The 27,142-nt window shown below is 52.0% G+C and overlaps 1 protein-coding gene across 1 annotated transcript in view; it reads left to right on the top strand.

The window, feature by feature from the left end:
* The first annotated feature begins 3,280 nt into the window (after positions 1-3,280).
* The window catches only part of CADM3 (cell adhesion molecule 3), a 132,435-nt gene continuing 108,573 nt past the window's right edge, over positions 3,281-27,142 (top strand). The window contains exon 1 of the mRNA XM_077841224.1: positions 3,281-3,356. Coding sequence (XP_077697350.1) covers positions 3,281-3,356 — 76 coding nt within the window. The remainder of the gene's footprint in view (positions 3,357-27,142) is intronic.

Genomic DNA, 27,142 nt, shown 5'->3' with positions numbered 1-27,142 from the left:
CATGATAATAAAACTCACTGCAGTGGCTGTTTCCTGAAAGTCTTTTCTTTTTAAAAATCCCTAAAGGGAGTGTTTGGAGGAACAGTCCCTCCTATGGTTATTTTGTCCACCAACAGGCCTCATTTCCAATACACCAGTTATTGGTCCATTGATTTCCAGTCTTCTACTCCTCTTGTTTATCAAGTTGAATCTTAATACAGTCCTGGAGTGGTGTCTGTAGAACTTTTTGTTTGAACTAATTCAGTCCTTCTGTCTCATGTTTGCACCTTTTCCATCAGCTTCTACTTTTCCAGGTTATTGGGACACTTTAGGAACGTTTATCCACTTTTTACAGCTGAGCTCATAATTAAGGCAAATTTGTAGGCCCAACTATTACAGCAGACCTCACCTTCCATCCCCCTCTATGAGAAACACCTCCCTCAATCACCCCAGGCCCTATACCCTTGGTATGAGACCCCCCCCCTCCAAGAGACCCCCCCTCCCATTCTGAGATTCCCATCTCAACACACAGATGTCCATCTCACGGGTGCCTCATCCCACCAACAGAGAAGTCTCTCCCACTGGAGACAACCTCCAAATCACAGAGACATTTCAAGCCACAGGGACACCTGCCTCACAGACACCCATCTCATGGACAACCTGACCAATAGAGACATCCTATCTACTGGAAACACCCCACTCACCAGAGATGCACACAGAATCCTGCTTCATGGACACCGCAACTCAATGACACCCAGACATGTCTCCATCCCACTGCGACCCTGATCAACAAGACATCCCACCTCCTGGAGACTCCACAACTAATTGAGACCCTGATCCACAGAGATAGCTGCCTCTCAGACACCCGCCTCATAGACCCAGATCTTCAGAGATATCCCACCTCCTGGAGATGCCCCGAATCACAGACCCCCACCTCACAGAGACACCCCATCAAATAGAAACCCTGACCCACAGAATGATCCTGACTCCTGGAAGTGCCCTATCTCACAAAGGCCCCAACCCCTACAGACCTCAGCTCACAGAAGCAGCCAGATCCCCAGAGAACCAGCCTTACAGAAAGAAAAGGAGGACTTGTGGCACCTTAGAGACTAACATGCATCCAATGAAGTGAGCTGTAGCTCACGAAAGCTTATGCTCAAATAAATTTGTTAGTCTCTAAGGTGCCACAAGTCCTCTTTTTCTTTTTGCGGATACAGACTAACACTGCTGCTACTCTGAAACCAGCCTTACAGAGATACCCCAACCCCAGAAACACCTTGCCTCACAGAGACCCCCTGGCCCAGACAGATCTTGCCTCACAGAGATGTCCCAATTCACAACAATCCCCACTCTAGAATGATACCTTGATCTACTGAGAGTCTGAGACCCCTTGTCCCAAGCCTTCAGGGCTATGCTACATCAGTTGATCATGCTCAGTTACATTTGTTCCCCTACAGCTGATAGAAATGCACTTGGCAGCTACACACACCAGTATTTCATTCGGTTCTCCATGGTGCTGACATCCCAAACAGACTGGTTGTTTTGGGCCCAAGAAGGACTGAGTCTTATTCCAGCCTCACTCACTCCTGTGCCAAAGTGGTTGGAGCTGCCTGAAAAAATGGAAAGAACTGGGCTGCCAACAATGGGGCTTCAGGAGCAGAGCTACCAGCACTCTCCATCTCCTTTCTACACATTGCCCATGTCTCCCACAGTATCCATGTGGGAAATGCCCCAGCCTCCCCTAATGCTATTACTCTGCACATCTTCAGCTGCTTCTCAACCAGGACCAGCCAGCAATCATTAGCCAGTCCCAATTAGTGTAGTACAGAAAGGACAGGGATACTTGTGCAAGCCAGGGGCATTTCCAGGGATAAAAAAAGTGGAAGGGAGGACGAAAGATGGTTCCACTGGCCCCCCTCAGGGCTATGGGACATCCACTTCTCCCACAATAACTACTCCACTGGAGCTGTATTTACACAGCAGCACCCCCTTTTTACAAAGAACTAGCTTCTTAAGAAAGGATCCTGATTACAGGACATTTGCTGTGGACCCTGTCTGCAGAGATGCTGTCAGTGATACAGACTGCCCCAACGAGATACCTTCTCTCCAATACACCACAGATAAAACCTGACCCACAAAGAGTGTCCTCACCAATACCAGTGCTGATACAGCCTGCCCCACAGAGACTCCTCCTCACTAACCCACTGCTGGTACAGCCTGCCCCACACAGACCCCTCCTCACCAATACACGTATGATACAGCCTGCTCCACAGAGTCCCCTCCTCATCAGTAAACCACTGACACAGCGTGTCCCACCGAGACCCTTCCTCACCAGTACACCAATGATACAGCCTGCCCCACAGAAACTCCCGCTCATCAATAGGCCTCTGATACTGCCTGCCCCACACAGACCCCTCCTCACCAATACACGGATGATACAGTCTGCTCTACCGAGACCCCTCCTCACCAATAAACCACTGATACAGTCTGCCTCACACAGACCCCAGCTCCCCAGACATCAGTGACAGCCCGAGTGGGGAAATGGGTTTAATCACGTCCCTTTCCCACCATGATTTAAACCATCCGGCCACCCCGGGCTAGCCCGAGCCTGGGGCAGGGACAATCACGCCGCGGTGGCTCGGATCTCGGAGGCGCGGCTGGGTGTGTTCTGGAAGCGGGTGTAGCTTGTTTTGGCTTGGCGCTGGCGGCTGCCGTCTGCCGTGTTTTCCCAGCCGTGATACAAAGCGTCGGGGAGACGCAGCCTCCCACGGTCTGTAGAGACGTGGGCTGTGCGTGTGCGCCCGCCGCGGGAGCGCTGGTCCCGCTGCCTCCGAGCAGCCGCCAGAGGCAGTGGCGGCAGGTGCCAGTGACCCGCCCGCGCCCAAAGGCTGCATTGCACCGTCCGAGCCCGGCGCGGCTGGTTCGCAGCTCCGGCCCAGCTCACTGGCCCCCTGCAGCCGCTCCAGCCCCCGCCCTGCGAGCAGCAGCAGCGCGCTCCGCGGGGACCGGAGCATGCGGACCGCACCAAGTCTCCTGCAAGGGGGGGCAATGCGTGAGGGGGGGAGCCGAGCGAGCGTGTTTCAAGAGGGTGGAGGGGGAAAACGTTCGGAAAGATTCTCCCGTCCCCCTACGCTCGCAGCCCTAATGGTCCGTTCCGCGTGCTCTATTTAATCCCCTGCTGCAGCAGCCGCCCTGGCTTCAGTCAATAGCAGGTATTGTCGCTGTCGCGCGTGGCCGTGGGCCGGACGCTCGCTTCCCGCGGGGCTGAGCCGTGGAGGATCCCCGCAGCCCTAGAGCCACCATGCTGCCGCCGGCGCTGACCCTGCTGCTGCTCCTCGGCTGCCTGGCGGCGGGCAGCGGGACCCTCTCGCAGGACGGTGAGTGGGGCGCCGCGGGGTGCCCGCCTGGGGTCGGGGCGGGGGGTCCAGCCGCTCTTTGTCCGCAAACGCTGTTTCGCGGAGGCCGGCCGCAGCATCTGCAGCCCAGGGAGCGGACCGCGGACAGCGCCGCAGCCCGAGCCGCTGGGAGAGGGGCCGGGGGCCGCCTTCTCCTGCCGGGCGCCTGGCAGCTGGGGTGGCGCGTCTCGCCCGCCCGCCCCCCAGCGCTACCTCGGTTCGGCCGAGCTCAGCCTCCAGCCCGCTGGGGCTGGGGGCGCCGCGCCCCTAGGGTGCAGCCAGGTGCAGGCGAGGGTCCCCCGCTCTGCGGCGCTCAGCGCGGGGGCTGGGAGCCAGGGCACGGCGGGAGGGGGTCGCTGGGCGCTGCTTGCCGCTGGCGGGCGGTGCCGCTATGTCGGTCACCCAGGCTCCCAGGGCGGCAGGTGTCCTAGCCGCAGCCCGCCGCCTGCCCACCCCTCTTCGGGCTCGGTGCCGGGTTCGGCTCCGGAGTCCCGTCCTCGTCCTGGAGACTGGCTCGGCTCCTAGCCCTGCTCGGCGCTGGCTGCAGTCGCTGTCACGAAAAGGGGGGGCTGGACTGGCCGGGCCATCGCCCCTGGGGAGGGTCTCCCGGGCACAGCCGTGTAGCGGCGTCTCGGTGCGTCCAGCCAGCGGCTCTGCGGCCTGCGGCGCAGCTGGGCGCGGTGAGAAAAGGCGGGGCAGGGCCCCTGCCTGGGGGGTGGGGGATGGAGCTAGCGGAGCTGGCCGCGCGGCTCTGGGCTGGGGAGCTGGAGGGGCCACCCCGGGTCTCCCCTGGGGCCCTCCAGCCTGGGGCAGCTGGTATCAAGGTCACCCCCTCCCCTCCAGGCTGTCCATTTGCCACCTTTTCAGCGAACAGGGATGGCTGGCTCCACACCCCCTCATCCCTGGAATGTTCGAGAGAGGCTGGCACCCCTGCCCCTCCTGCCACAAGGATCAGAGTCTCCCCATGATGTGTGTCTCTATGGCTCCCACTGGGTGACCATGCTGGGGTAGGGGGGTTGGGTGCAGAATAGGGAGCTGGGGGCCTCAGTCACTGCACCCCAAATTGGCCGTGTCACCATCTCAGCAGGCCTGTGCTCTTGCAGCTAAAGATAGCCAGGTGCCAAAGGTGACCACAGTCCTGCCAGGGCTGTGGCATGCTGCATTTTGAGGCAGGGCTTCAGTGCTAGAGTTGAGGCTGAGATTGGCTTTTGGTTCCAGGAGCACTTTGGAGAGGTTTATTTAACATTATCAGGCTTGCTGCCTGTCTTCTCTTCTCTGCCTATTTATCTTCCTAGCCAGCTTTCCGTTTGTGTCTCTGTTAGTCCATCTGCCTCTCCCATTAAGCTAGAACATACAGTGCTGCAATTAGATGGGTTTAAAGTGCTTGGAAGATAGCAGAAGGCTGCAGCAGGGTTTGGAGAAGACAGACCAATTCCACCAGTTCCTCCCAGAGAAACCTGTTCATATTTGTATGTGTCCTGTTGTTCAAGTATCTTTCAAATCCCGCTGGCACTCTGTATACAGATTGTTTATTATGCAGAAAGCATGGAGTGGCTCTGTAGCCCCATAACCCTTGAGACAAAGGGTGTTTACCCATTACGTATAACCACAATAGGCAGAGCGATGCATGCCAAAACAACCTTTAATGAAGTACCACAAAGCAAACATAATTTTGATAAGGATTTGTAAAGGCAAGCAATGCATTGCTTTTCATAACTATTTTGCTGCAAAATGAAATGCTGGCTGAACCTCAGTAGCCAGGCTTGGGATCTGAAATGACCATGCACTGATGTCATGTCAGTTGCACCCTCTCTTTATATTTAAAGTATTATATATGCACCTATGTGTTGCTGTACACGTACTGAGACTCATCAGAAGCAGGAAGTAATTCTGAGGTGGGCGGTGAGGGACCAGCAGTGCTAAGACAAGGGTTTCACAGATTTGAAAACCAGAAAGGACTCTTACTAGCTACTCTAACCTCCTACGTAACAGAGGCTGGAGATTTCTCCCAGTAATTCCTGCATCTAGCCCAGCAACTTGTGGTGGAATTAGAGCATGAGGAGAATTAGAGGTGTGAGGTAGAAGAGCATTGTGTGTACTCACATGCTAATTAGAGGACCATTCATCCATCCCCCTCACCCCACGCATCTAGAAATGCCATGTTCAGTACAGGCAGGCTTCTCAGACCATCTCTGCAACTGTGGCCATGTATTTTATCCAGTTAGGTCTTGAATGAGCTTTTCCTCAGTGTGCATTGCAGGTGCTAATGATGGAGGGGCGTGGGACTGCTCTCCTTACACTTCCTCATTGCCTGGTTTCATGGTGCATGCTTACTGGAGTAAAATAGCCTGGAACCAAAGGCTGGTACAATGGATGAAGTATTGCAGCATGTGGGGAGGATGAGAAACTGGAACCAGGAAATGTCCTGGTTAGGGCATGAACTGGAGGTGCTTGGATCCCAAAGTAGGAGCTGCTCTGCCCATTGAGCTACAGGAGAAGCTCTGCTAGCCCTTCACAGCAGGAGAGTTTCTATCCTCTTCCCCACCCCACACTAGAGGATAAGACTGTTACTGGATGCAGGGTGTCATGTGACCACACCCATTCAAAAGCCCCAAAGGCAGGCAGTCTCCATGCATTCTAGGTGGTGATGGTCTTAGTGATTATGAGCATGGGGCAGTCATGAAGTCTCAAAGAGGAGTCACCTGGGTATGGCTGGCACCGTGTCATTCTTGACTGTTAAAAAGGCCATGCTAAATGCCACTGAATACCATCGATTCCAAGGCCAGGAGAGACCATTGTGATCATCTAGTCTGACCTCCTGTATAGCACAGGCCACAGAACATTCCCAAAATAATTCCTAGAGCAGGTCTTTAAAAACAAAACAATAAAACCCTCAACCCTTGGTAAAGTGTCCCAATGGCTAATCACCCTCATTGTTTTTTAAGCCTGATTATGTTCAGTGAATTGACTGGGTGTCAGTGTGCATGGAGACACTTTTGAGTGAATCCCAAGTGCTCACAAAAATGCATGTGGTATTGGTTGAGAGTGGTGGGTTGAAGTTCTCTGTGTAGCCCCCAGGCAGAGTACAGCATGGAAAAAGATATGGCAATCTTCCCCCAGGAAGACGTGTCAGTGTTTCCTTTGTTCTCTGGCCCTTTGCTGAGATATCAGCAAGGGTGATGCTGGCTGAAAAACATAAAACCAAAAAATCTGTGAGCGCCAACCTGGAGCACTGTCTACTCCCACTATGAATGCAGGAAAGCATTGGCTGAGAAATACTGCCCCTCAGGAAGACATTCTGTAATGTTGTGCTGTTCACCAGTCAATGACATGTGGGCACAGGAAAATGTCCTTTGCCACCGATTGTCCTAAAACCCCCCTCCCATGCACCCCTCAACCTCTGAATATGTCCCTGGCACAGCTCTCGCCAATAGAGCCCTTCTGGCGGTGTGACTGAGGAACGTGGTACCTCCTCAGAGGGGAGAGTTAAGGTGCTGCAAGTATAAAATTCCCCACCTGTCTCCTCCCCTTGGGAAGTGGCTGCATTGTATCCCACAGCACCTCAAACATTGTAACGAGAGACAGGAGGTGGGGTTTCACAAAGGGTTCTGTTGCCCAGGGAGCAGATCTGTTGGACTCTGGGAAAAGTCTTGGTACTTCACCATAGTAGCTTTGTGTGTGTGCACTTGCACAGCTGATGTGCTGTGCAGATTTTGGTGTCTTTGGGCTGGGAGCGTGCGAGGTGGGGGAGAGGATGATTCTGTGCCTACAAGAACCCCACCAGTAAAAAAGAGAAAGTGAGTGAGTTCAGGAGCAAAACCTTTTATTTATCTGAAAATAGTGTACATTAGCTACATGGGGAACCCCCGAACACTAAAGCTTCAAAGCTTTGGACTCTGGTCTGCTGGGGACCTCATCTACCGAAGATACCTGTATATCACCTGTTATTGTAGCACCTTACAATCTTTAGTAGTTCTGGGTGCTGTTATCCCAGATGGCGGACTGACAGTAAAAGGGGCCAAGGTGTCACGGGCAGTCTGTGACCAAGCAGGGACTTGAAATGAGATCTCCCAAGTCCCAGGCTAGTTCTCCAACCACTGGGCCATCCTTCCTTTCTCAGCACAGTAGAAAATGTTCTCCCCCATGCTCTTCCTCCTACACTCTCCTAGCTGTGTGCCCTAAAGTCCATTGTTTTAGAGACAGGTAGATTCACCAAGTACCTGACCCTCATGTGAATTCCCAGGCTTCCCCTAGGAGCGCTTCATGCTGAGCAGAAGCACTGTGCTGGGAGGAGATTTCCCTGTCCTAGGTGAGTGCCATGTGTTTCCAGTGAACACCCAGGGAATGAGGCCATCCCCTCACAGGATGCTGAAATGGGTATTCGTGCTTCTGGGAGGGAGCAGTGTCTAATGATTAGAGTGCAGCCCTGGGAGTCAGGAGCTCTGGACTCTATTGGCTGTGCCACAGGTGTATTGAGTGACCTTGGTCTAGTCAGCAGCCTCTCTGCCTTTTAATTTCTCCACCTCTGAAACGAAGATGATAATAATGACCTGTCTCACTGGGAGGTTGCGTTCATTAATGTTAATATAAGCCCTTGAGCCCCACCTAAGCAAATCTGTAGCGGCATGCTCAGTAATACTCTGATCAGATGGGTTTGCCACCATCTGCTGCCTCAGTCCATGGTCTGTGTGCTTTTGGCAGGCAGGTACTGAGTGGACCTGATGCACTGTAACTGTCCTACGGAAATGACCGCGAGATCCTTGCAATAGTTATTTTTCTTCAGTAGGACACATTTGTACCATAGTGAGGCTGTGGGGCAGTTCTCACAGGGGTGGGGGTGCTTAGTGTAGTCCCTCAGCCCTATAGTCATTTCTTAGCCCATCCTTGCCAGACTGCGAGCTCCTTGTCCTTGAGCTGGAGAAACCATTGCAGTCGCGTTAGGATGTACATTGTGCCCTTTGCAAATACTGCTTAGGCTTGGATAGAGGCACATCACATACTTGTGCTAAAGCAACTCCTGACTTCAGGGCTATCATTAAGGTTTAGCATATGCTACAAACCTTGTTTCACTGCCAGCGTGTGCCCATGTCACACTGGAGAAGTTGGCTGGGGAAGTTGTGGCAACTCTGGTGAACTGATTCCACCATAGGCATGAGAAAGGAGGAGGAAAGGAAAGGAAAGGAAAGATGTGCAATCTTTGTGAATTTCTTGAAACAAAATTAAAACCACTCAGATAGCTTCAGATTGGCTCACTGAGGGGGAATGGGCCTTTCTGTTGCAGGAAGCCTAGCCAAGAGGCAATGCAGCTGTGGTTGCTTTTTTGCATTATTAGACTCGGAGAATAACAAGTGCAACAGAACAGGGAAGCTGTCTATTAAATGTCAGGCAGAGCAAGCAGCGAACCAGGATTGCTGAAACCGACAACTCAGCTATCTGGCAAAAGGCATTAGGATCAATGAGACACACTGGATTGAAAACAATAACAGAGATCAGGGTACACAGAGTCTCCCAGCCATGTACTCAGACAGTAAGGGGAAGTGCTGGCGCTGCAAAGGCAGGGCTGAAACTTTGCTTCCACTCCGACAATCCTCAGGTTTGGGAATAACCTGCGTTACTGACTCAGAGGCTGTGCTGGGGAACGTGGAGGGCACGTCTGCAACGAGCTGGAGGAAGAAACGAGACAAGCTGGGGAGCTGCAATTGCCAGCAATGACTAATGAGTCCCTGCCTGGCCCTTGTGCCTTTCCAGTCTCCTTCCAGTCAGAAGGTTTGAGGAGAGAGAATGCCTGGCTGCTGTCTAGATACAGAATGCATGGGAAAGGCAACTCCCTCCCTGTCCCTCAGCCCTGGTGCCCATGTCTGTGCAGCCTGAGTGGGAAAGTTACTCCTCTCACGCTGGCCCACGTGGAATGTGTGTCTGCCCTCATTTTATCACTCTCCACCGAGATGAAGGCAAACAGCCCTTAGCTCCACTGCTGGCCAGGGCTCTTTCTGCATCTCTGAGCAATTCCTGGTCACCAGCTACAGTCTCGTCTCCTCCTTCAGACGGCCTCCTTCTCCAAAGCAGTGCTGCTTCTCCCTTCCCCACAGAACCCACCTCTCTGTCCAGGGCAGTCTTAGCTTAGTGGATCTCACTCACACCTCCTGCTTAAAGAATTGCACCCATTGCAAGGATTACTGTGTCTGGCCCCCCTCCTTCTACATATACACAGGAGTGGAGAGAGCTCCTCTGGCACAAGGGCTTGAGAAAGGAACCAGTTCTCACTACCGTGGCAATGCTCTTGATGGAAGAACTGATCCATCTGAGCAAATCTCAGCAGGGTTCTCTTGAGATAATTGGTTCCTTCTCTGACTCATTTTGGTTAGCAAAACTAGAACCAGTTGGTCCATTGCTAATTTCTGTGCCCTGAGTTAGGAGTCCACAAACCAAGAGTCCTAGTGAGGTGGAGAGGGAGTCACACAATGACACTGGGATGTAGGGCTTGCTTTCTGGTGATCCTCTGCACATCTCAGTTGCTCCCCAGGAAGACCCAAACTGGCAAGAGGCTAAAGGTGGACATGACCCACCCTCACCTGGATGGGCTCTGTTCCAACATGACCATCCCTGGGTTTGGAATGCAGAACCATCTCTCTGCTCCCCTCTGTCCTGTCTCTCCTGCTGGGAGGGGGAGCAGGAGAGATGGCTGCTGCTTCTCCCCATCCCATGTTTCAAAGAGCTCTAGGCACTCGCTCCAGCTCCTGCTTCTATCAATGATTTATTAATATTTTAGGAGTTCCAAGAAGCCCTGGTTAGGATTGGGGCCCCATGGATGCTTGGTGCTGCACAAACATGTAAGGAGATACAGGCACTGCTTGTCCTGAAGGGCATGCAGTGGAGTTTGAGACCACAGGTAACGAGGGAGAGGAACCAGACATAGAGACCTTTCTGTTCTGTGTTCGTACAGTGCCTTGCACCTGGGTTCCTGTGTACTATGGTAACACAAATAGTAATAATAGAGTAACAAGGGATGGGGAGGCTGAGGCACAAAATGTAGCTCTGTCAGCAACATGGCCTCCCAGGGTGAGGGGCACTGGGACCCGTGTATAAAACCAGCCACGCCAGCTCACTCCTTGTCTGAGATCAGGTCGGCTCGTGTGCGCTGAGCAACTGCTTTTTATGACAGGAGGGTGACTGAATACACAAGGGAGACTATTCTGAGTTCAGTGGCCTGAACTCCGGAAGCTCAGTGGGATCCCAGGCATCTTGCTTCTGCAGCAGCGCGGCGCTGACCTCTGTGGCGGCAGCAGAATGGCATTCGCTGTGGCATGGTGACATTCTCGGTGGCTGCATTATTCTGTTACTGCCGTGTCTTGTGCTGTGATTGTAAAACATGAAGGCAAAGTTGCTTGTGGCAAGTCCATCACTCTGTGAACTGTTTGCTGCAGAGCATCACTTCTGGGCCCTCGGAGTCCTCTTTGCAGGGATTTGCAAAGTATTACAAATGGCCAAAGACTTGCTTGAGGAGAGAGGGCAATAGCTGTGTCCTGGAGCAGAAAGTCAGCATCTGTCCAGTTGAATGAGAGGCATCGCAGTTGTGACTGTTCAGCAATCCTCAGCCACCCTGTGAACTCCTGAGCTTGTTCCCTGAAATCCTCCTCGCTTCTCCAGTGTGACCAGCTGATGAGCACAACCCAACTGCACGGGGCCTTAGTGCGTAGCAGAAGCAGAGGCCAAAGTGAGAGGCTGGCCAGTAATACTCACCAGGGAGAGAAGTGAACTCTGGCTGCTGCCCACCCAGGTGTCAATGCCTCCCCATTCTCCCCTTGCTCCTCTCTTTGGGCAGTGTCCCCTTTCAGCATGATGGATCCTTCTCCAGCCAACACCCTTTCATTCTGCTTATGAGATTGCTTTCCAAACCAGTTAATTAAACTGATGCCAAGCCCTGTGTGGACATTATTAATTCAATTTAAACCTGGCTTATCTGTTTAGCTTAATTTGCTAAGGATCCACTAGAAGCCAGGTTTAAACTAAATTGAGAGTGCCTTTGCTGATGGGGCTGGACACCAGCTTAATAGAATTGGTTTGAAATGACAGTGGTGCCATTCTGCATACATCTACACAGCAGCTGGGAGGTGTGATTCCTTGCTCAGGTAGTTGTATACTTGCTAGCTCTCCTTGAACCTAGTGCCAAAAAATAGTGATGTGGTCATGACAGCATGGGTAGTGGCTTGGGCCAGCTGTCTGAGTATATACCCAGGGGTCAGGACTTGTCACACCATGAATGCTTTGGTCTCTTGTGCCAGCTGTTAGCTTGCTGAACATTCATGGGATGGACCTGTCCTCTTTGTTGTCAGTGACAAAACTCTTGTTGACTGGCTTGGACCTTAACTCTTGAAATGGAATTTGCTGTTGCTTCTGCTCTCCATGTGTTTTCATGTCTGCATGTCAAGTCCGTATTGTCCCTTACTCTGGTTTTTGAGGGTAAAAGCTGGGTGCAAACTAAAAACCTGATCATCTTCAGAAACAATAATGCTGTGGGATTCCCATGCACCATGTACCTAGGGAGGTGGTAGAATCTCCTTCCTTAGAAGTTTTTAAGGTCAGGCTTGACAAAGCCCTGGCTGGGATGATTTAACTGGGAATTGGTCCTGCTTCAAGCAGGGGGTTGGACTAAATGACCTTCTGGGGTCCCTTCCAACCCTGATATTCTATGATTCTATGATTCTATGGACTCAGTGCCGTCTCCCGTAGGCCCATCATACCGCTGGAGAGACCTCCTTTCACAGGAAAGAGCACTCTTTCTGACTTCAGTGTAGGGCCACTCCATGACATAGGCTCCTGACAGCTCTAAGTTCATCCCAACTCTCTTATTATAGCCATCACTTTGTAAGCTGAAGTTTCTTGTTAAAGAAATGGCATTGGTAGCCCTTCTGGTAGCAGAGTCTATAAATCCATATACTGCTGCCCTGCCAAGTCCTCAGACAGATGGGTGGAAACTGCCAGCAGCTGAGATATCAGGCCCTTATCTATTCATATAAAAGGGTATTTGCCCATTCAGCTGCTAATGGAGCTGTGCTCATGGCACCCAAACTGTGGTGATCTGTGTCATCCATCTTTGGCATTAGCCTGGCCTTAGGAGCTTCTCCATTCTCTGGTATTTCAGCAAAGTAGCTGAACAACAAGCACAGTAAAGACAACCGTCTGAAGAAGAGCTCTGTGTTGTTTGACAGCTTGTCTCTCTCCCCAACAGAAGTTAGTCCAGATATTCCCTCCTACATGTTGTCTCTCTAAGCGTAGTAATGACTATTTGCATAGAGCTGTCCCTGGTGGGTTCTGCTCTTCACCTCTCCTAGACTTGGCAGCTTTGCATACTGTTTGCAGTCCTCCCAGTCACACTGTAGTGCTCCATGCTGGGCTCTGACCCTCTCCTCTGACAGGGACTGCTCCATGCACAGGATTGAATGGTCCAAGGCACCACTCAGAGCTGCTGGAGAGAACTGTCCTTCAGGTTAACCTGATTTTGCCACACCTGCTAGATGGCGACTCTCATTGTTGGAACCCGCTGCTCTCCAGTGGCCGGGATTCACTGTGAATGACTCTCCATGGCCAGGGTTATTTTTTGTTCTGAAATTGTTTCTCCTTCTCCCATTAGCCTGGGAGCCAGTAGGAGATTTGGCTGTTTGGTGCCAGGTCTACAAACTTTCTAAGATTTGTGCCCTATTAGATGAGCCTGCAGGAGACAGTCTCCAGGTAATGGGGCTCCTGCCCCTTTTCATGGGACTTCTAAAGGATTTAGCTGTGACAAATCACTAGGAAACATGCCCTGAGCAGAGGAGAGGGTGTGGGCTCCGAGAGGTTTCCAGCCCTTATTTCTAGGGTTTCTTATTTATATGTTCTTGTAGCTCCCAGGGGAAAAATAATTCTTATTTTCCATTTTTCTTTGAACGACATTGGCTGCTAGGGTTCTACATGACAATTTCACTGAACACACACAGATCCCTGTAAAGCAAAGAGCAGCCCTAGGACCCCACTCTGAGGGGCAGGATGACCCGAGACACCAGATACTATCCAACCAAATCACCTGCTTCATTGGCAACAAGCACATCAGAGATTGGCCCTGAAGTAGAAACTCTGGCATCACCGTGCAGAGATCCCACAGTCTTCAAAGGGGCTCAGACCCTGTCCTGCTGCCCAGAGGCTGTTCTGGCCCTCACGCCCCGGAGACGTGTCAGACCACCAAGCCAAGAAACATCCATGGAAAAGGCAAGTGCGTAAAAGCCACAACCTCAGGAGAGGAGACCTGCAGGCTGTCGGAGCAGTGCCCCTTCACCAGTTGGCTTCATGTTAACAGAGACTTTTAACAGACCAAACAAGAAATCAGAAATGCTGCAGCAGCAGGGGCACCCTAGTGTCTTACTGTGTAAAAGCTCCTTTTGTTGTGCACAGTGTCTGTACGACTGTTACTATGCAAGTAACGCAGAGGGGTGGGCATGATTCTCTTCGTACATATGCTGGGGTAAATCAGAAGGAACTGTGGATTTCAATAGGGTTCTACTGGTGTAAATCGGTGTGGGACAAGGGCTTCTCAGTCCAATCTTCTGATCTGCTGATAAATGAGAATAACTGTTCCATGTTCGCAAAAAGAAAAGGAGTACTTGTGGCACCTTAGAGACTAACCAATTTATTTGAGCATGAGCTTTCATGAGCTACAGCTCACTTCATCAGATACAGATGTATCTGATGAAGTGAGCTGTAGCTCACGAAAGCTCATGCTCAAATAAATTGGTTAGTCTCTAAGGTGCCACAAGTACTCCTTTTCTTTTTGCGAATACAGACTAACACGGCTGTTACTCTGAAACCTGTTCCATGTTCCTGAGCTATGCTCCGGGGCGTGTGGGGCCAGTCTTTCAGAAGAGCTCTGCACCCCACACAAAAATGACACTGCTAGTTTAGATGTCTGTCTGTGCAGAGCATCTGAAAGTCTGGTCCATGGTGCCGTGTTTGGTAGGTGTCTCATTGCTCATGGTCTACTATACACTCATGCTGCTGGCCCGTGGGGGCCTGGCTGTAGTGATTCCTGCATGGACTTGTCCCCACAGAGACTGCAGCAGAGTCTCTCCATCAGGTCCCAAAGCTAGCTGGTAACATGTGGCCCATCAAATGCAGAGAGCAGGACATGGAAGGGGCAGGAGAGCCCTGTGTGCCCCACTGCCTGTCCTGGGATTCCCCCTTCTGCACAGATACTAGGGACAGCTGTACCCTGCTCTGCTGCTTGCGCTCCTTCCCCATAGATACTTGCAGCCCTGTCCTTCCTCCTGGATACAGGTGATGCTCAGTAATTGCAGTGGGAGAGCAGAGCCATGGGAGTGGCTGGACCGTGCATGTTTTCCTTACAGACCCAAGCTTGGCTGGATCCTCCCCAACGCTGCCCCTGTCTCTGCCTCAATGGCTCTGGATGCTTTGGTTTGTATCTATGTAGCTCAATCTGGAATGCTCCTGCCTGAGTCTAGCAGGGGGCACTCCTCACACTGTCCAGCTGGTCCAGGGCTCACTGTGAATGCCTCTGCTTTAGACTCTGCCCTGGTGACATGCGCTTGGAATAGCACTGGCTCCCAAGCTGCTACTGTCCGTCCCTCGGCTACATGTGCCACAGGGTGGTGATGAGCAGGACTCTGCATTGCACACTCTTGCTACCAGCATTCCCTGCAAATCTTTCTCATTTCAGGGATGTGCAGCCCCTTCCTGGCTGGACTCTGCTGCCTGTAAATACATGCCCTGGAGGGTCTTGGAAAGGTTCTGTGGCTGTTGAGATCTGGGGTGAGGATGAGATTCCTGAGACAGAGAGAGTTGGGACCAGCCTCCTTTCCCCTCCCTTGGGGGTCGTGCAGGGAGAGGGACAGAAACTTGCCCAGGGCTGTGCCAGGAGGAACATGCTTCCTCCACGCCCGCTAGGGGTTGTGCAGGGAGAGGACGCAGTGCTGGATGCACAGGCAGTGGCTATGCCCTGCACTGAGATTCCCTTACAATGTTGCCGCATTTTGCTGAGCTAATTGGCCGCCACCCCTGTGTGAAAGTGTAAACACCACTGGGAAGCACAGCCAGCAGCAGCCTGTGTCTGTGCGGCTGGCTGCCAGAGCCACAGGCAGGAGCTGCTGCTGCCATCAGAGTGGCTGCTTCTCCCTGCTTGCTGCCATTGAGCTCGCCCATATTGCACCTCAGGAATGTGTGGGCACAGCCAGCCCCCGTAGTGTTTGGGGCAGCACCGGGGTGGGGGACAGGGGAGGAAATGGAGGGGAGTACAGTCAATTGCCCAAGGCTCTACTCCTTTCCCCAAGTCCTGTTATGGGCTGGGGAGGGGGCTGCTTTCCAGCCCCTTGTACAGTGTGTGTCTGTGATGATCATAGGGCCCTGGGGCTGGGACCTGTTGTGATGAAGTAGAGAGCGGTGTTGACCTGGGAATGTGGCAGGGGAGTTTCATTGGCGATGGGATACCTGAGAGCCTGTAACCTGAGCCAGGAGGGGGATGGGGGAGGTAACACCTCTGCCTGGGAAACTGGACAAAGGCTGGAGGAGAGAGCCTGCTGGAGGGTTTTTGGTTTCAGTTTTGTGCTGGGTGGTGGAAAGCAGGGAACCCCAAGGTTGGGGTCTAAGCTCCCTGCCCCCCAGAAGGACTTGACTGAGGGGTCCTGGTGGTACCCACAAGCTCTGTTTTAGACTGTGTTCCTATTGTCCAATAAACCTTCCATTTTACTGGCTGACTGAGAGTCACGGTGAATCTCAGGAAGAGGGGTGCAGGGCCCGGACTCCCCCACACTCCGTGACACCTGTCCATGTGGGAGGGGGGCTCTAATTGCGCCCTTGTCTAGAAACAACCTGCCAAGGCAGGTTAAAGACTGCCCCATGGCCCGTCCTCCTCAGCAGATTCTCCTGGGCTTGCTCCTTTCCAGCACACCCTGCCTCAGGGCTCCTATTAACTGCCTATTGATTGCTAATGACCAGCCATGTTCCAGTCCTTCAGCTCTGCTTAAGTGCAGTAGGCAACTGATAACTTGATCAAACCCCTGGAATGCAGCATCCTGTGGCAAGGGCCCAGCACCTGAGTGTGCAAGTATGGGGGCGGGGGGAGGTGGGTTCCATTTGGGGAGAGGATGTCATCACATCCCAGCACCCTGCAATCACTCTTGTGCCAGCGTCAGTTATATCCAAGGTCCAAGTGATTGTGAAAGCTGGGCCCAAATCATGTGGCAAGGCCCTGGGTTCTAGAGCACTGTAGTGTGGCAGGCTGGAAAATCCATAGCTAGGCTCTGCGTTCTAGAGCTGTAGTGCGGCAAGGCCCTGGGTTCTAGGTGGCTCTAGTGTATTAGTTTTGCTTTCCTGCATTTGAAATGAGTGATCTGCTCAGCATGGGTCTCTGTATAATTGGCCTTGAGATTAATGTCATTACTTTGTGCTGTTCCCTTGTCTTCTGCTTTCGAGCTACCTAAGATGTTTGTACTGAAGGAGCCATAACTGTTTTGTCCACACAGGCATGGAAGAAGCTGTGGGGAGGAGGTGGCAACATAGAAAGGGTGATCGGGGCTTTTGGCAACTGGAGAGGCAGTTTGAGATTGTGAGATATACACAGTAGCTGGCTGCTTCTGCTAAAATGATTAGCTGTGAAAGAATGAGCAATGTACTCATAGGCTGATGGGTGCAACACTATAACAGTAGAACAGCCAAAGATGGCAATTTAAATATGAGAGTGAATACCCCTTTGAGATGAATGGGACAGTTCTTATGTATTGCAGAAATATTGTGTCCAGCTGCCTGCAGACTCAGGCAGACACCACTGGATTGGTTACTCAATTCATATTTTCCAGGTTATCTTCAAAATCACCAGAGCAGACTTTCAGAAATGCTCAGAATCCAGCAGCCCCTGTGGAATCCTTCCCTGCACAGTGAGATCAACAGGGATTCCACCCTTCATTGTCCTCAGTGGAGCTGTGGGAGGATGAGCTGTTTTGAAATCTGGCCCACAAGGGCTAGAAACTGCATTTAAAAGGCAGCCATGAGCATGGTGGGTGATTGCAGACTGAGGAGTGCAGGGCCATGCTCTAACTCGCTCCCTTGCTCTGTCAGTCAGAGGCACAGCACTTCGCATTGCTGGCTGGATCCCCTCCATCTGTGAATCCTGACTCAGCCCCTGCTGACTCCAGCCTGCCCCATGCTGCACTTCCATCACCATGCCTGGCCTTTCACCTGCTCCTTACAAGGGTAGGCACCTGCCCTTGCCTACACTGCCATTGCCTGGCACACGCCTTTCTGCGCTGTCTGTCTCCCAGCTGTGAGTGCTGATTAAGGAATCCAAGCAACAATCGCTGGTGGCCATGCACAATCTAAATATCACTGAACTAGAAAATTAGCCAACACTCCAGTGGTCCAGGGCTGCCTGCCTGCCTCAGGTCTCCCCACCACTAGCCTGTTTAGCCCGGAAAGGCTTCCAGATGCAGACTGCAGCCATTCTCAGGACAGCCAGAGCTGAGCCCCTTCACTGGGAGGTGGCTGGGGTGAGATGTGGCAGGTCTCTGTGCTCAGAAACTGTCCAGTCTGTGCTAGGAGCCAGGATCACAGCATTCCTGGGACTTGACCTGCCGTGTTCTACACAGCACAAATGGGAGAACTCGAAATACAGCTGCTGCTCTGCCCACAAAATCCACCCCACATGCTGGGGGGTGAATGAGAGGGATTGCCTAGAACCAGCTGGTACCTGCTCCCCACCTTCACGCTCGGGAGTCCAATGTTACTGCCCCAATGTCCTGGCGACTGATAACAAGAGACTGCTGAAACCATTAGAACCCATCCTACTACAGATCACCATGCCACAGCAGGCAGCTGGCCCCTTCCTAGGGCTGTGGAGAGCGAGAGTTGCTCCCTGGCCCCAGCCCCTGGTGCAAAGAGGAATGCTTCATTGCAGGCTAGCTGCAGGGTCCAGTGTTCATATCCTTGCCATACAGTGGCCTCTCTCTTCCACAGCAGCTTGCCTCCATTCCCCACCCTCAGAAGGTGGATTAAGGCAGAGGTGGGCAAACTTTTTGGCCTGAGGGCCACATTGGGGTTGCACGACTGTATGGAGGGCTGGGTAGGGAAGGCTGTGCCTCCCTAAACAGCCTGGCCTCTGCCCCCTATTCACCCCCTATTCACCCCCTCCCACTTCCCGCCTCCCTCAGAACCCCCGACCTATCCAACCCCCTCTGCTCCTTGACTGCCCCCTCCCAGAACCTCTACCCTATCCAATCGCTCCCCGTCGCCTGACTGCCGTCCAGGACCTCCGGCTCCCCACCCCCTTACCATACCCCAGGAAGAACAGCGGGGGAGGGGTCGAGAGCTAGGACTCCCCAGCTGGGAGCTCAGGGGCCAGGTAGGACGGTCCCATGGGCCAGATGTGGCCTGCGGGCCGTAGTTTGCCCACCTCTAGATTAAGGTCTCCTGGGGCCCTGGGCCAGAGCAACTGTGGGCGCCCCCTGCACTGGACCCATGGCCCTGCCCCACCCCTTCCACCTGTGGCCCCGCTCATGGCTCTGCCCCGTTCTGCCCTGTTGCACCTATGGCCCTACCTGGTTTTGCCCCTTTCCCCTGCGGCCCTGCCCCATTTCGCCCATGGTCCTACCCATTCCACCCCTGCCACTGCGGCCCCACTACTCGTTTGCTCCTTTCTGGCGTGCCCGCCCCGCCCTCATGGCCCCAAGACTGGAAAAGCTTCCGTCCTCCCACCACGGCAACAGGGTCACAGCAGGGAGTGAGAACTCCTCCAGTCCCAGGGTGCAGCCAGGGTTGGGGCGCTGTGGCTTCTGGGTGCTGGGGCTTCTCCCACCTGGCACTTCTGTCAGGGACCAGGGTTGGGGTGCTGGGGCTTCCCCTGGCTGCCCCACGGCTTGTGCCAGGGCTCCAGGCTTCCGCTGCCCCACAGATTTCTGCCGGGGCACCCATTTTTCTGGGGCCGTGGGCCATTGGATAATCCTCCACTGCCCAAGCTGACCTTCCATCTGCCTGTGCTTTCCCTTCTGCCCCACATGATGCCTGCTCCACCACCCCCAGCTGCCCTCCCTCTTGGGGCACTTCTCTGCCTATCCCTCAGCTGCTCTCCATGAGGTGGGGTGGGGGAGAAGGATCACTGGTCCCACAGCAGTTCCTCTTCCCTGGTCTGTGAGGCAGAGAAGAGGCGGTCTCTGGCTCTGCATGGGAGCTAGGGGAGAGGCCTGGGCCTGGCTCTGTAGGAGGCTCCTATAGCTGCCAACCATAGGTGCTGGAACTGGGGTGCTTGAAGTGGTTTCCATCATAGACAGGGTTTACAGTTTGGTTCAATGGTTCTCAGCACCCCCCGTATACAAATTGTTCCAGATCCCCTGCTGCCAACACCACTGGTCCCAGTCTGTCCTGGGAGGTAAGGAGCAAGGAGAGTAAAGGGAGAAGCAACAGGATGGAGGGAGGGAAAGATTTTTACCTGAGGTAAAAGATGAGGAGGGGCTGGGCTGAGAGGCCTAGCACAACCGGGGCCAGGGCCCCTGGAGCTGCAGAATGGTCTTCACCCAAACCTGCCGCCTCCAGAAAACTTTGCCTTTGTGGCCGAACTGCTTCAATTTGAGGCTATGCCGAAGTGGGAAGTTTCTGTGGGTGGGAGTGAGCAAGAACAGGGCATCTGAGCAGGAGAGCAGGAGAGCTACAGCCTTTCGAGTCTTCTGGGCTCCGGAACAAAGTGCCTGGGGTGGAACCAGAAAACAAGGCCTGATGAAGAGAGGGGGGCTTTGTACCCCTGTGCCCATGGCACTGAGTGTTGGGAAACCACAGGTCAACAAAGCTTGCACAGCATGTATATTTGTTTGCCTAGCTCCTCAAAAGGGCCTGATCCAAAGCTAATTGAATTCCAAGACTCCCAGCTCCAGCTAAGTTAACTGCCTCACTCCAGACTTGCAACTCATGAAAGCTGTGCTGTGGGTTGAACAGTAACTTTATAGTCCAGGTTGCTGCCTGAATTATTAACATACAATCTGTAGAGAGAAGAGAACTTGCCATAGAAAAAAAACCTGTGTCAATAAAGATAAACTGGATCCTTCTGCTGATGAAGGATGTGACAAGCAGCTCCATTTGTGTGTTTAAGGAGAATATAATGATCTGCTGTTCTGTTGTATGACCTGAGCGATACTGTGCAATGGTGTAGTCAGAGGCTGTATGATGATTTGTGGCGGGGGGGCAAAGTTAAGGGTGCAACCTTACCTTGGGCAGTTCCTGACACTTCCGTGCCAACTCTGCAGCCTTCATGGTCTCAGCGCAGTGGCCTTCTATGGAATTAAAGGAAACATGTTACAGTAAATAATCCAGTCCTAACCTGGTCTGGGAGTGTGTGCTCACACACCTAGAGTGACCAAATACCCAGAGCAGCTTGTTGGTAGAATAGGCCTCTAGAGGCCCCTATGCAAGAAGGCAGGAGATCTAGGTTCTGTCACTCCCCTGTGAATTTGGGTGAGTTACTGAACCATTGCTTCCTTTTGTCTCTTTAGACTGCAAGCTCTGCAGGACAAGAACTGCCTCTTACCATGTGTTTGTACAGCACCTAGCACAACAGAGACAACCACTACGGTGGCCCACGAGACCCTCCTGCCCGGTTCTGGGGACAGTCAGGGGATGGATGGGGCAGGGGTCCCGGGGGAGGGGGTATCAAGGAACACGGGGGGTTGGATGGGGCAGGAGTCCCAGGGGGTGGGGGTGGGCCACGACCCCCTCGTGGGGTGAGGAGGGAACTGGTTGTTAAGATTTTGGCAGCTCATCACTGGTTATAACCTTCCCTGCTAGATTGAAAAGTCCACTATTAAATATTTGTTCCTGCTGTAGGTATTCATAACCTGTGATCAAGTCACTCCTTAACCTTCTCTTTGTTTAGCTAAATAGGCTGAGCTGCTGGAGTCTCAGGCAGGCAGGTGTTCCCATCCTTTAATCCTTCTCCTGGCTCTTCTCTGAACCCTCTCCAATTTATCAACATCCTCCTTGAATTGTGGGCTCCACAACTGGACACACCAGTACCAAATGGAGAGGTAAAATGTCTACTTGAGATTCCCCTGTTTACGCATTCCAGAATCACATTAACCCTTTTGGCCACAGCATCACATGGGGAGCTCATGTTCAGCTTATTATCCACCACGACTCCAGATCTTTTCCAGAGTCACTGCTTCTCAGGGTAGAGTTGTCCCCTTCATGTAGGTACGGCCTTCCTAGATGTATACACTTACATTTAGCTGTATTAAAATGCACATTGTTTGCTTGCACCCTATTACCAAGCAATCCAGCATGCTCTGTCTGTGACTTTTCATTATTCACCACTCCCTCAATTTGTGTCACCTGCAAACTTTATCAGTGATTTTGAGTTTTTTTCAGACCACTGATATAGATGTTAATTAGTGTAGGGCCATGAACCTATCCCTGTGGGACCCCACTGGAAACATACCTGCTTGATACTCTCAATTCCATTTTGAGATCTGTCACTAAGCCAGTTTTTAATCCATTTAGTCTGTGCCATGTTAATTTTATATTGTTCTAATTTTGTAATCAAAGTATCTTGCTGTACCAAGTCAAATGTCTTATAGAAGTCTAAGTATACTTTGTCAACAATATTACCTTTATCAACCAAACTTGTAATCTCACCAAAAAACCACAAGTTAGACACAATCTATTTTCCATTTGCATTAATTAATTACCCTCCCTTTTAATTCTTTGTTAACCCGATTCATATCAGCTGCTCCATTATCTTGGGATCAACGTCAGACTAACAGGTCTATAATTACCTGAGTCATCTAGTTTATGCTGTTTTAAAAATTGGCAAAACATTAGCTTTCTTCTTCTGGAACTTCCTCAATACTCAAAAACTTAATGAAAATCAACATTAACTGTCTAGCGAGCTCCTTAGCCAGCTCTTCAAAACTCTTGGATGCAAGTTATCTGGACCTGCTGATTTAAAAATGTCTGATTTTAGTAGCTTCTGTTTTATATCCTCCAGAGATATTAGTGGGATGGGAAGAGGGTTGTCACCATATGATGAGACTATATTATCTGTTTTCCCCAAAAATACAGAACAGAAATATTTATTGAACACATCTGCCTTTTCTGCATAATTATTGATCTACTATTTCCATCTAGCAGTAGACCATTACCATTGTCAGGATTCTTTTTGTTTCCAGTATATTTTAAAAACACCTTCTTTTGGGGCATCTAGTAAGGTGTTCTTAAGGGATTCCCAATTTTTCTTGCTCAATTTTTCCTCCTAGCTGATTTTGCTCATAATTGTTTTCAGCTTTGATAAATTGGCCCTATTAAAACACCAAATATACAGATATTACTTCTCTGGATTTTATTTTACTTGCACATTATAAGTGTGATCAAGTCATGATCACAAGGACCTAAGCTACCATTAATTTTTAATTCTGTGATCACTTCCTCTTTATCATGGGTTGCGGGTATAAGAGGCTCAGGGAGGCTATGCCTCCCCAAATGGGACAAGAAATGCCAAATGTGGTGTACCCCCCCTTTGGAGGCGCACCGGCCTGCCGCTGGGAGCTCCCAAGAAGGGGGTGGGCATCAGTGACCAGGCCATGGCCTTCCCTCTCTCCCAAGGCACCCCCTGCCCTTGCTCGGCTTCTTCCCCCGTGGTCTTGCCCATGCTGCTTCTCTTCCTGCCCCCCCCCTCCACCTCTTCCCCCAAGGTGTTGCCCCCCCCACCTGCCACTCTCTCCTCTCTGCCTCGGGGGATGGGGCTGAGAGGAGCAGGCAGGGGGCACTTCAGAGGAGAATGCTGAGTGGGGGCAGGGCCTTGGGGTGGAATCAGGGGTGGGGCCACAGTCCGGGCACCAGCGGGCCCCTGCCTCCACTTCCAGGGAACTTTGGGAAGAGTCACATGCTGCCCATACTCTTTATCTGTTAGGACAATCTGTAATGAAGAATTCCCCCATGATGGCTGCAACACTTCCTGAGTTAGGAAATTGTCGTCTAAGAATGTTTTAGTACTGGCAGCATAAGACCTCTGGCATACATCGCTCAAATGGAAGTTCCCCATGATCACACAATCTTTTTCCCCCTGCACATTAGGGATAGGCACCTAAGGAGGGAGTCATCCCTATTGTGATGTGGTGGTCTATACAGACACCAACTTTTTGTGCTTTATCTGTCAGGACATTAATCCATAAGTGTTCAGGATCATTTTCTTCTGAATTGTCAGTGACTCAAAAAGGTAATGCCAATTTAAAATAGAGTGCCACTCCCTCTCCCCTTTTGCCCACTCAGTCCTTCCTAAACAGCTTATAACCATTGTTTTTAACATTTCAATTGTGCAAATTATCCTGCCAGGTTTCAGTAATACCAACTAGATCAAATTTATGCTCATAAAGGAGCGATTCCAATTCCTCTTGTTTGTTACCTAGGCTATAGACAATTCAAGAACTGGTATATAGGCCATTCAAGAGTTTCTTCTTTTCCTGTTCTTTGGTCCTTGATTAATTTTGTGCTCAACATCCTGATTTTGTGCCAAGTGCTCATATCTTCCCTCTTTGATACCCCCCTCCTTTTGACTATTAGTTTAACCATCTCTGGACCACTCTAGCCAGCCTGTCCCCATGGAGATTGGTTCCTCTTTTACTGAGGTAGAAGCTATGCAAACTGTATAGCCCCCTTTCCCCATAGAGGTGGACCAATGTTCCACAAAACCAAAATTCTCCATCCTACACCACTTACCTAGCCAGTACTTCACTTTCAGAATCTTCTGTCTTCTGCTTTCCTTTGCTTGTGGGACACGAAGGCCTCATGCTGTCCTGTTGTCCACTTCTCCTTTGCAGAAAGTTCTTGTGAATCTTCTGAGTATTCACTCTCCCACAAGGATTGTCCGTCTTCCTTGGACAGTTGGAAAACTCTTTGCAGGTAAACTTGATTTTCTTTCGGGTTGGGCCAAGCTGCCATCCACATGTGTGTCCTGTACATCTGCCATTCCTTTGAATTTAGTGGATCTTGAGTGGTGTCTTTCATAGTTTCCATGTTGAGGATCTGGTATCACTTTGAAAAAGGAATTCCTTGTGGTCTGCTTTTCTCTCTGGAGGCTGCAGCCTTCCTGTCTGCAGCTGTGTGGAATGCCACTGTGATCTCCTGCCCCTGGTAGTTGAACATAATAAACATTACGAACTGACCTATGGAGTGAGGGGTTTCTTCCTGACCCTGCTGAAGCCTGTCTTAGGCACTGGAGCCTGGGGTCTGATTAACCGGATTATGTTTGCTGGCATAGCTGCAGAATGGCCCCAGAATGATCCAGCAAGCTGCAGCTGCTGTGTGGGACTCAGTCCCTGTGTTTCAGTCCCTGAATCTCCATCACATGCAGGAACATTTCTTCTCATTGGGCTGATCTTACTACCCTGTAAACCTGGCCTGTGACCCTTGTTCTGGCTTGAAGGGGTTCCTAGCTGTGATCCCCTCAGCCAGGGCCCCTCTAGCTTGTCTCTGTGACTCCCCTTCAGGCTGCTAAACATTTCCCCTGGCCCTTCGCTAAGGCTGTGCTGCTCCCGTGCAGGTGCTGCCATTTTATGGTTCCATGGCCTTTGTCTCCTCTCCTGGAGTTGAACCATTTACCTGACACCCACTCGCCCAGTGGTCTAAGCCTACAATGCAGGGAAGTATGGTGGAGAGTGCAGCTGGGGGGCAACGCCCTGATGCTAAGTGTGGCCCCAGGGGCTGGAAAGAGGCTGAGTTTTCTTCCAGTTGGTCCCTGCTGGGCGTGCGTCTGCCCCATCATCCAAAAGGGGCTCTCTCTCTCCTTCCCTCAGGGACCTCCTGCCTGGTGCCTGAGGAAGCTCTTCTAAGAGCCTGTCACTGTGGTCTCTGGATGCTGTGCTCGCCACAGCAGACTGTCTGGCAAGGAGGCCACTGTCTTAGCTCTGCTTCTGTCAGGAGTGGGGACTGCTTGCTATCTTTTCCATCCTTGGGTTCCCTGGGAAAGATCTCCTCAGTCTCATGGCTTCTGGGAGGAGGGAGGTCTCCTCTGCGCCAGCCTGCCCTCAGCTCTACTGTTGGGTTGGAAATGCCCCTGCCCTGCTTCTAGCTTCCTTAGCAGCAGCAGACTGAAACTCCCAGGTCTGTTGTCAGTTTCTCTGTGGCTCAGAGGTTCTGAACCAGGGCAGAAACCGATCAGTCTTGTTAGTTTCACCTGGGAAAGCTCTGAGCAGGGGACCTAGAATCTCATCCCTGTTCTCTGGTGGGAGATGGGTTCACTCTGCCGCTGCTGTTGACTGTATCTCACAGGCAGCATGATACTTCTCCACTCATGGCTTGCTGGGATGGAGCCTGCTGCCTGCATGTGATTGTAGCACTGGCCAGCGCAAAGTGTTGGCACTCCAAGGAGACCTGGGGTGCTGGGTGAGGGGAACGTGAGCCCAAGGACTCCACAAGTTACTGTGAAGTAACTCTGTCCTTAGCTACAATCATCGAGGCTTCCTGCTGTAGCCAGCTGGGGACAGAGCCCCCACAAGACTTCCACAAGGGCAGTAGGCCACTGTTGGGGGAGCTCCATGGGGCACAAACAACCTCTGCTAGGAACTGCTTTCCTGCCGCTGTCTTCCCCTTTCACCAGCTACGGCAGCTCAATGCAGCAAATTCCCTGGCAGACCTAGGAGCTGTGTGTGAACGCTGCAACTCAACAGCTGTCCTCGGAGACACTGCTGCCTCCACCTCACCTGACCTTTGTGAATGTCTTTCCCCAGTTCCCTGCCTCTGTGTCCTAACCCCACCCCACCCAACTCTCTCTCATTCAGCACTTTGAACATAAAAGCTGGAATTTGTTTTCCATAATCCATGAAACTATGCTGGCTTTTAGAGTGAGCTCTGTGGGGCAGAAGCTGGCTCAGTCCCTGGGTATAGCACCAGCTGGGGTGTGTACAGGCTGCTGGAATAACAGTGATCGCCATCCCCTTTCAGAGCCTAGGGGCTCCTGATCCCTTTCCACCCCCTGATTATGTCTGCAGAGGAGAATCCCCTCACACCCCACTGGTTTCAGGAACAGCTGGGAGACTGAGGAGCCTCCCTTAAAGGTTACAGCCAGCAGCCTATGGAATGAGTGTGGCTGGCACCATGGGGATGGCACTGGGGGTGAAGCGGAGGTCTTAGCTAAAGGATCAGGTCCTTTCCCTGAAGCCATGGGGGGCAGGGGAAATAGTGAGAATGGTGTATGGGGATGAGGGGCAATGGGGGGAGGGAAACACCAGAATTCCCAGGTGTGTGTGTGTGTGTGAGTGAGTGAGAGGTGGGGGCTGGTGGTGGCAGAAGGGGCACCTGGTCTGTCTCCTCAGGCTTGGCTGCTGAAAATCCCTGCCCCCTATGAGTTAAATGATATGGTCAGAGAACTCTGCTGGCGCACGCAGCATGCAAAAAGAACTGCACCACAGCTGACCTTGGGCATTTCTGCAAGAGCACCCTGCCTCTGCTGCAGTTACACCAAGCTTAGAGTGCTGTCTGCAATAGCGATAGAGGATTTAGTGGTGTCATGTGGCTTTTGCAGTGTCCTGCTACAATGGCAATCAGGATGCTGCACATGCACTCTTCCCCGGCTGCAGAAGGCTCAGGCTCAGGGGCCTGCTCTGATGTCTGAACCTGTACAATCATTCTCCACACTGTATGTTCAGGCCCATAGGTTGCTTCTTGGCAGGGGTTCACACCACACTGATGGCCCTAGGAGAAGATCCCACCAAGTCAGCCAGTGGGGAGGAAGAATCCAATGCAGCTGAGCTGAGTGA

Source organism: Eretmochelys imbricata, chromosome 24 (assembly GCF_965152235.1).
Source record: "Eretmochelys imbricata isolate rEreImb1 chromosome 24, rEreImb1.hap1, whole genome shotgun sequence".
Taxonomy (NCBI): Eukaryota; Metazoa; Chordata; order Testudines; family Cheloniidae; genus Eretmochelys; species Eretmochelys imbricata.
Note: the sequence above shows the minus strand (reverse complement) of the source record. Positions and strands in the feature narration are given on the sequence as shown.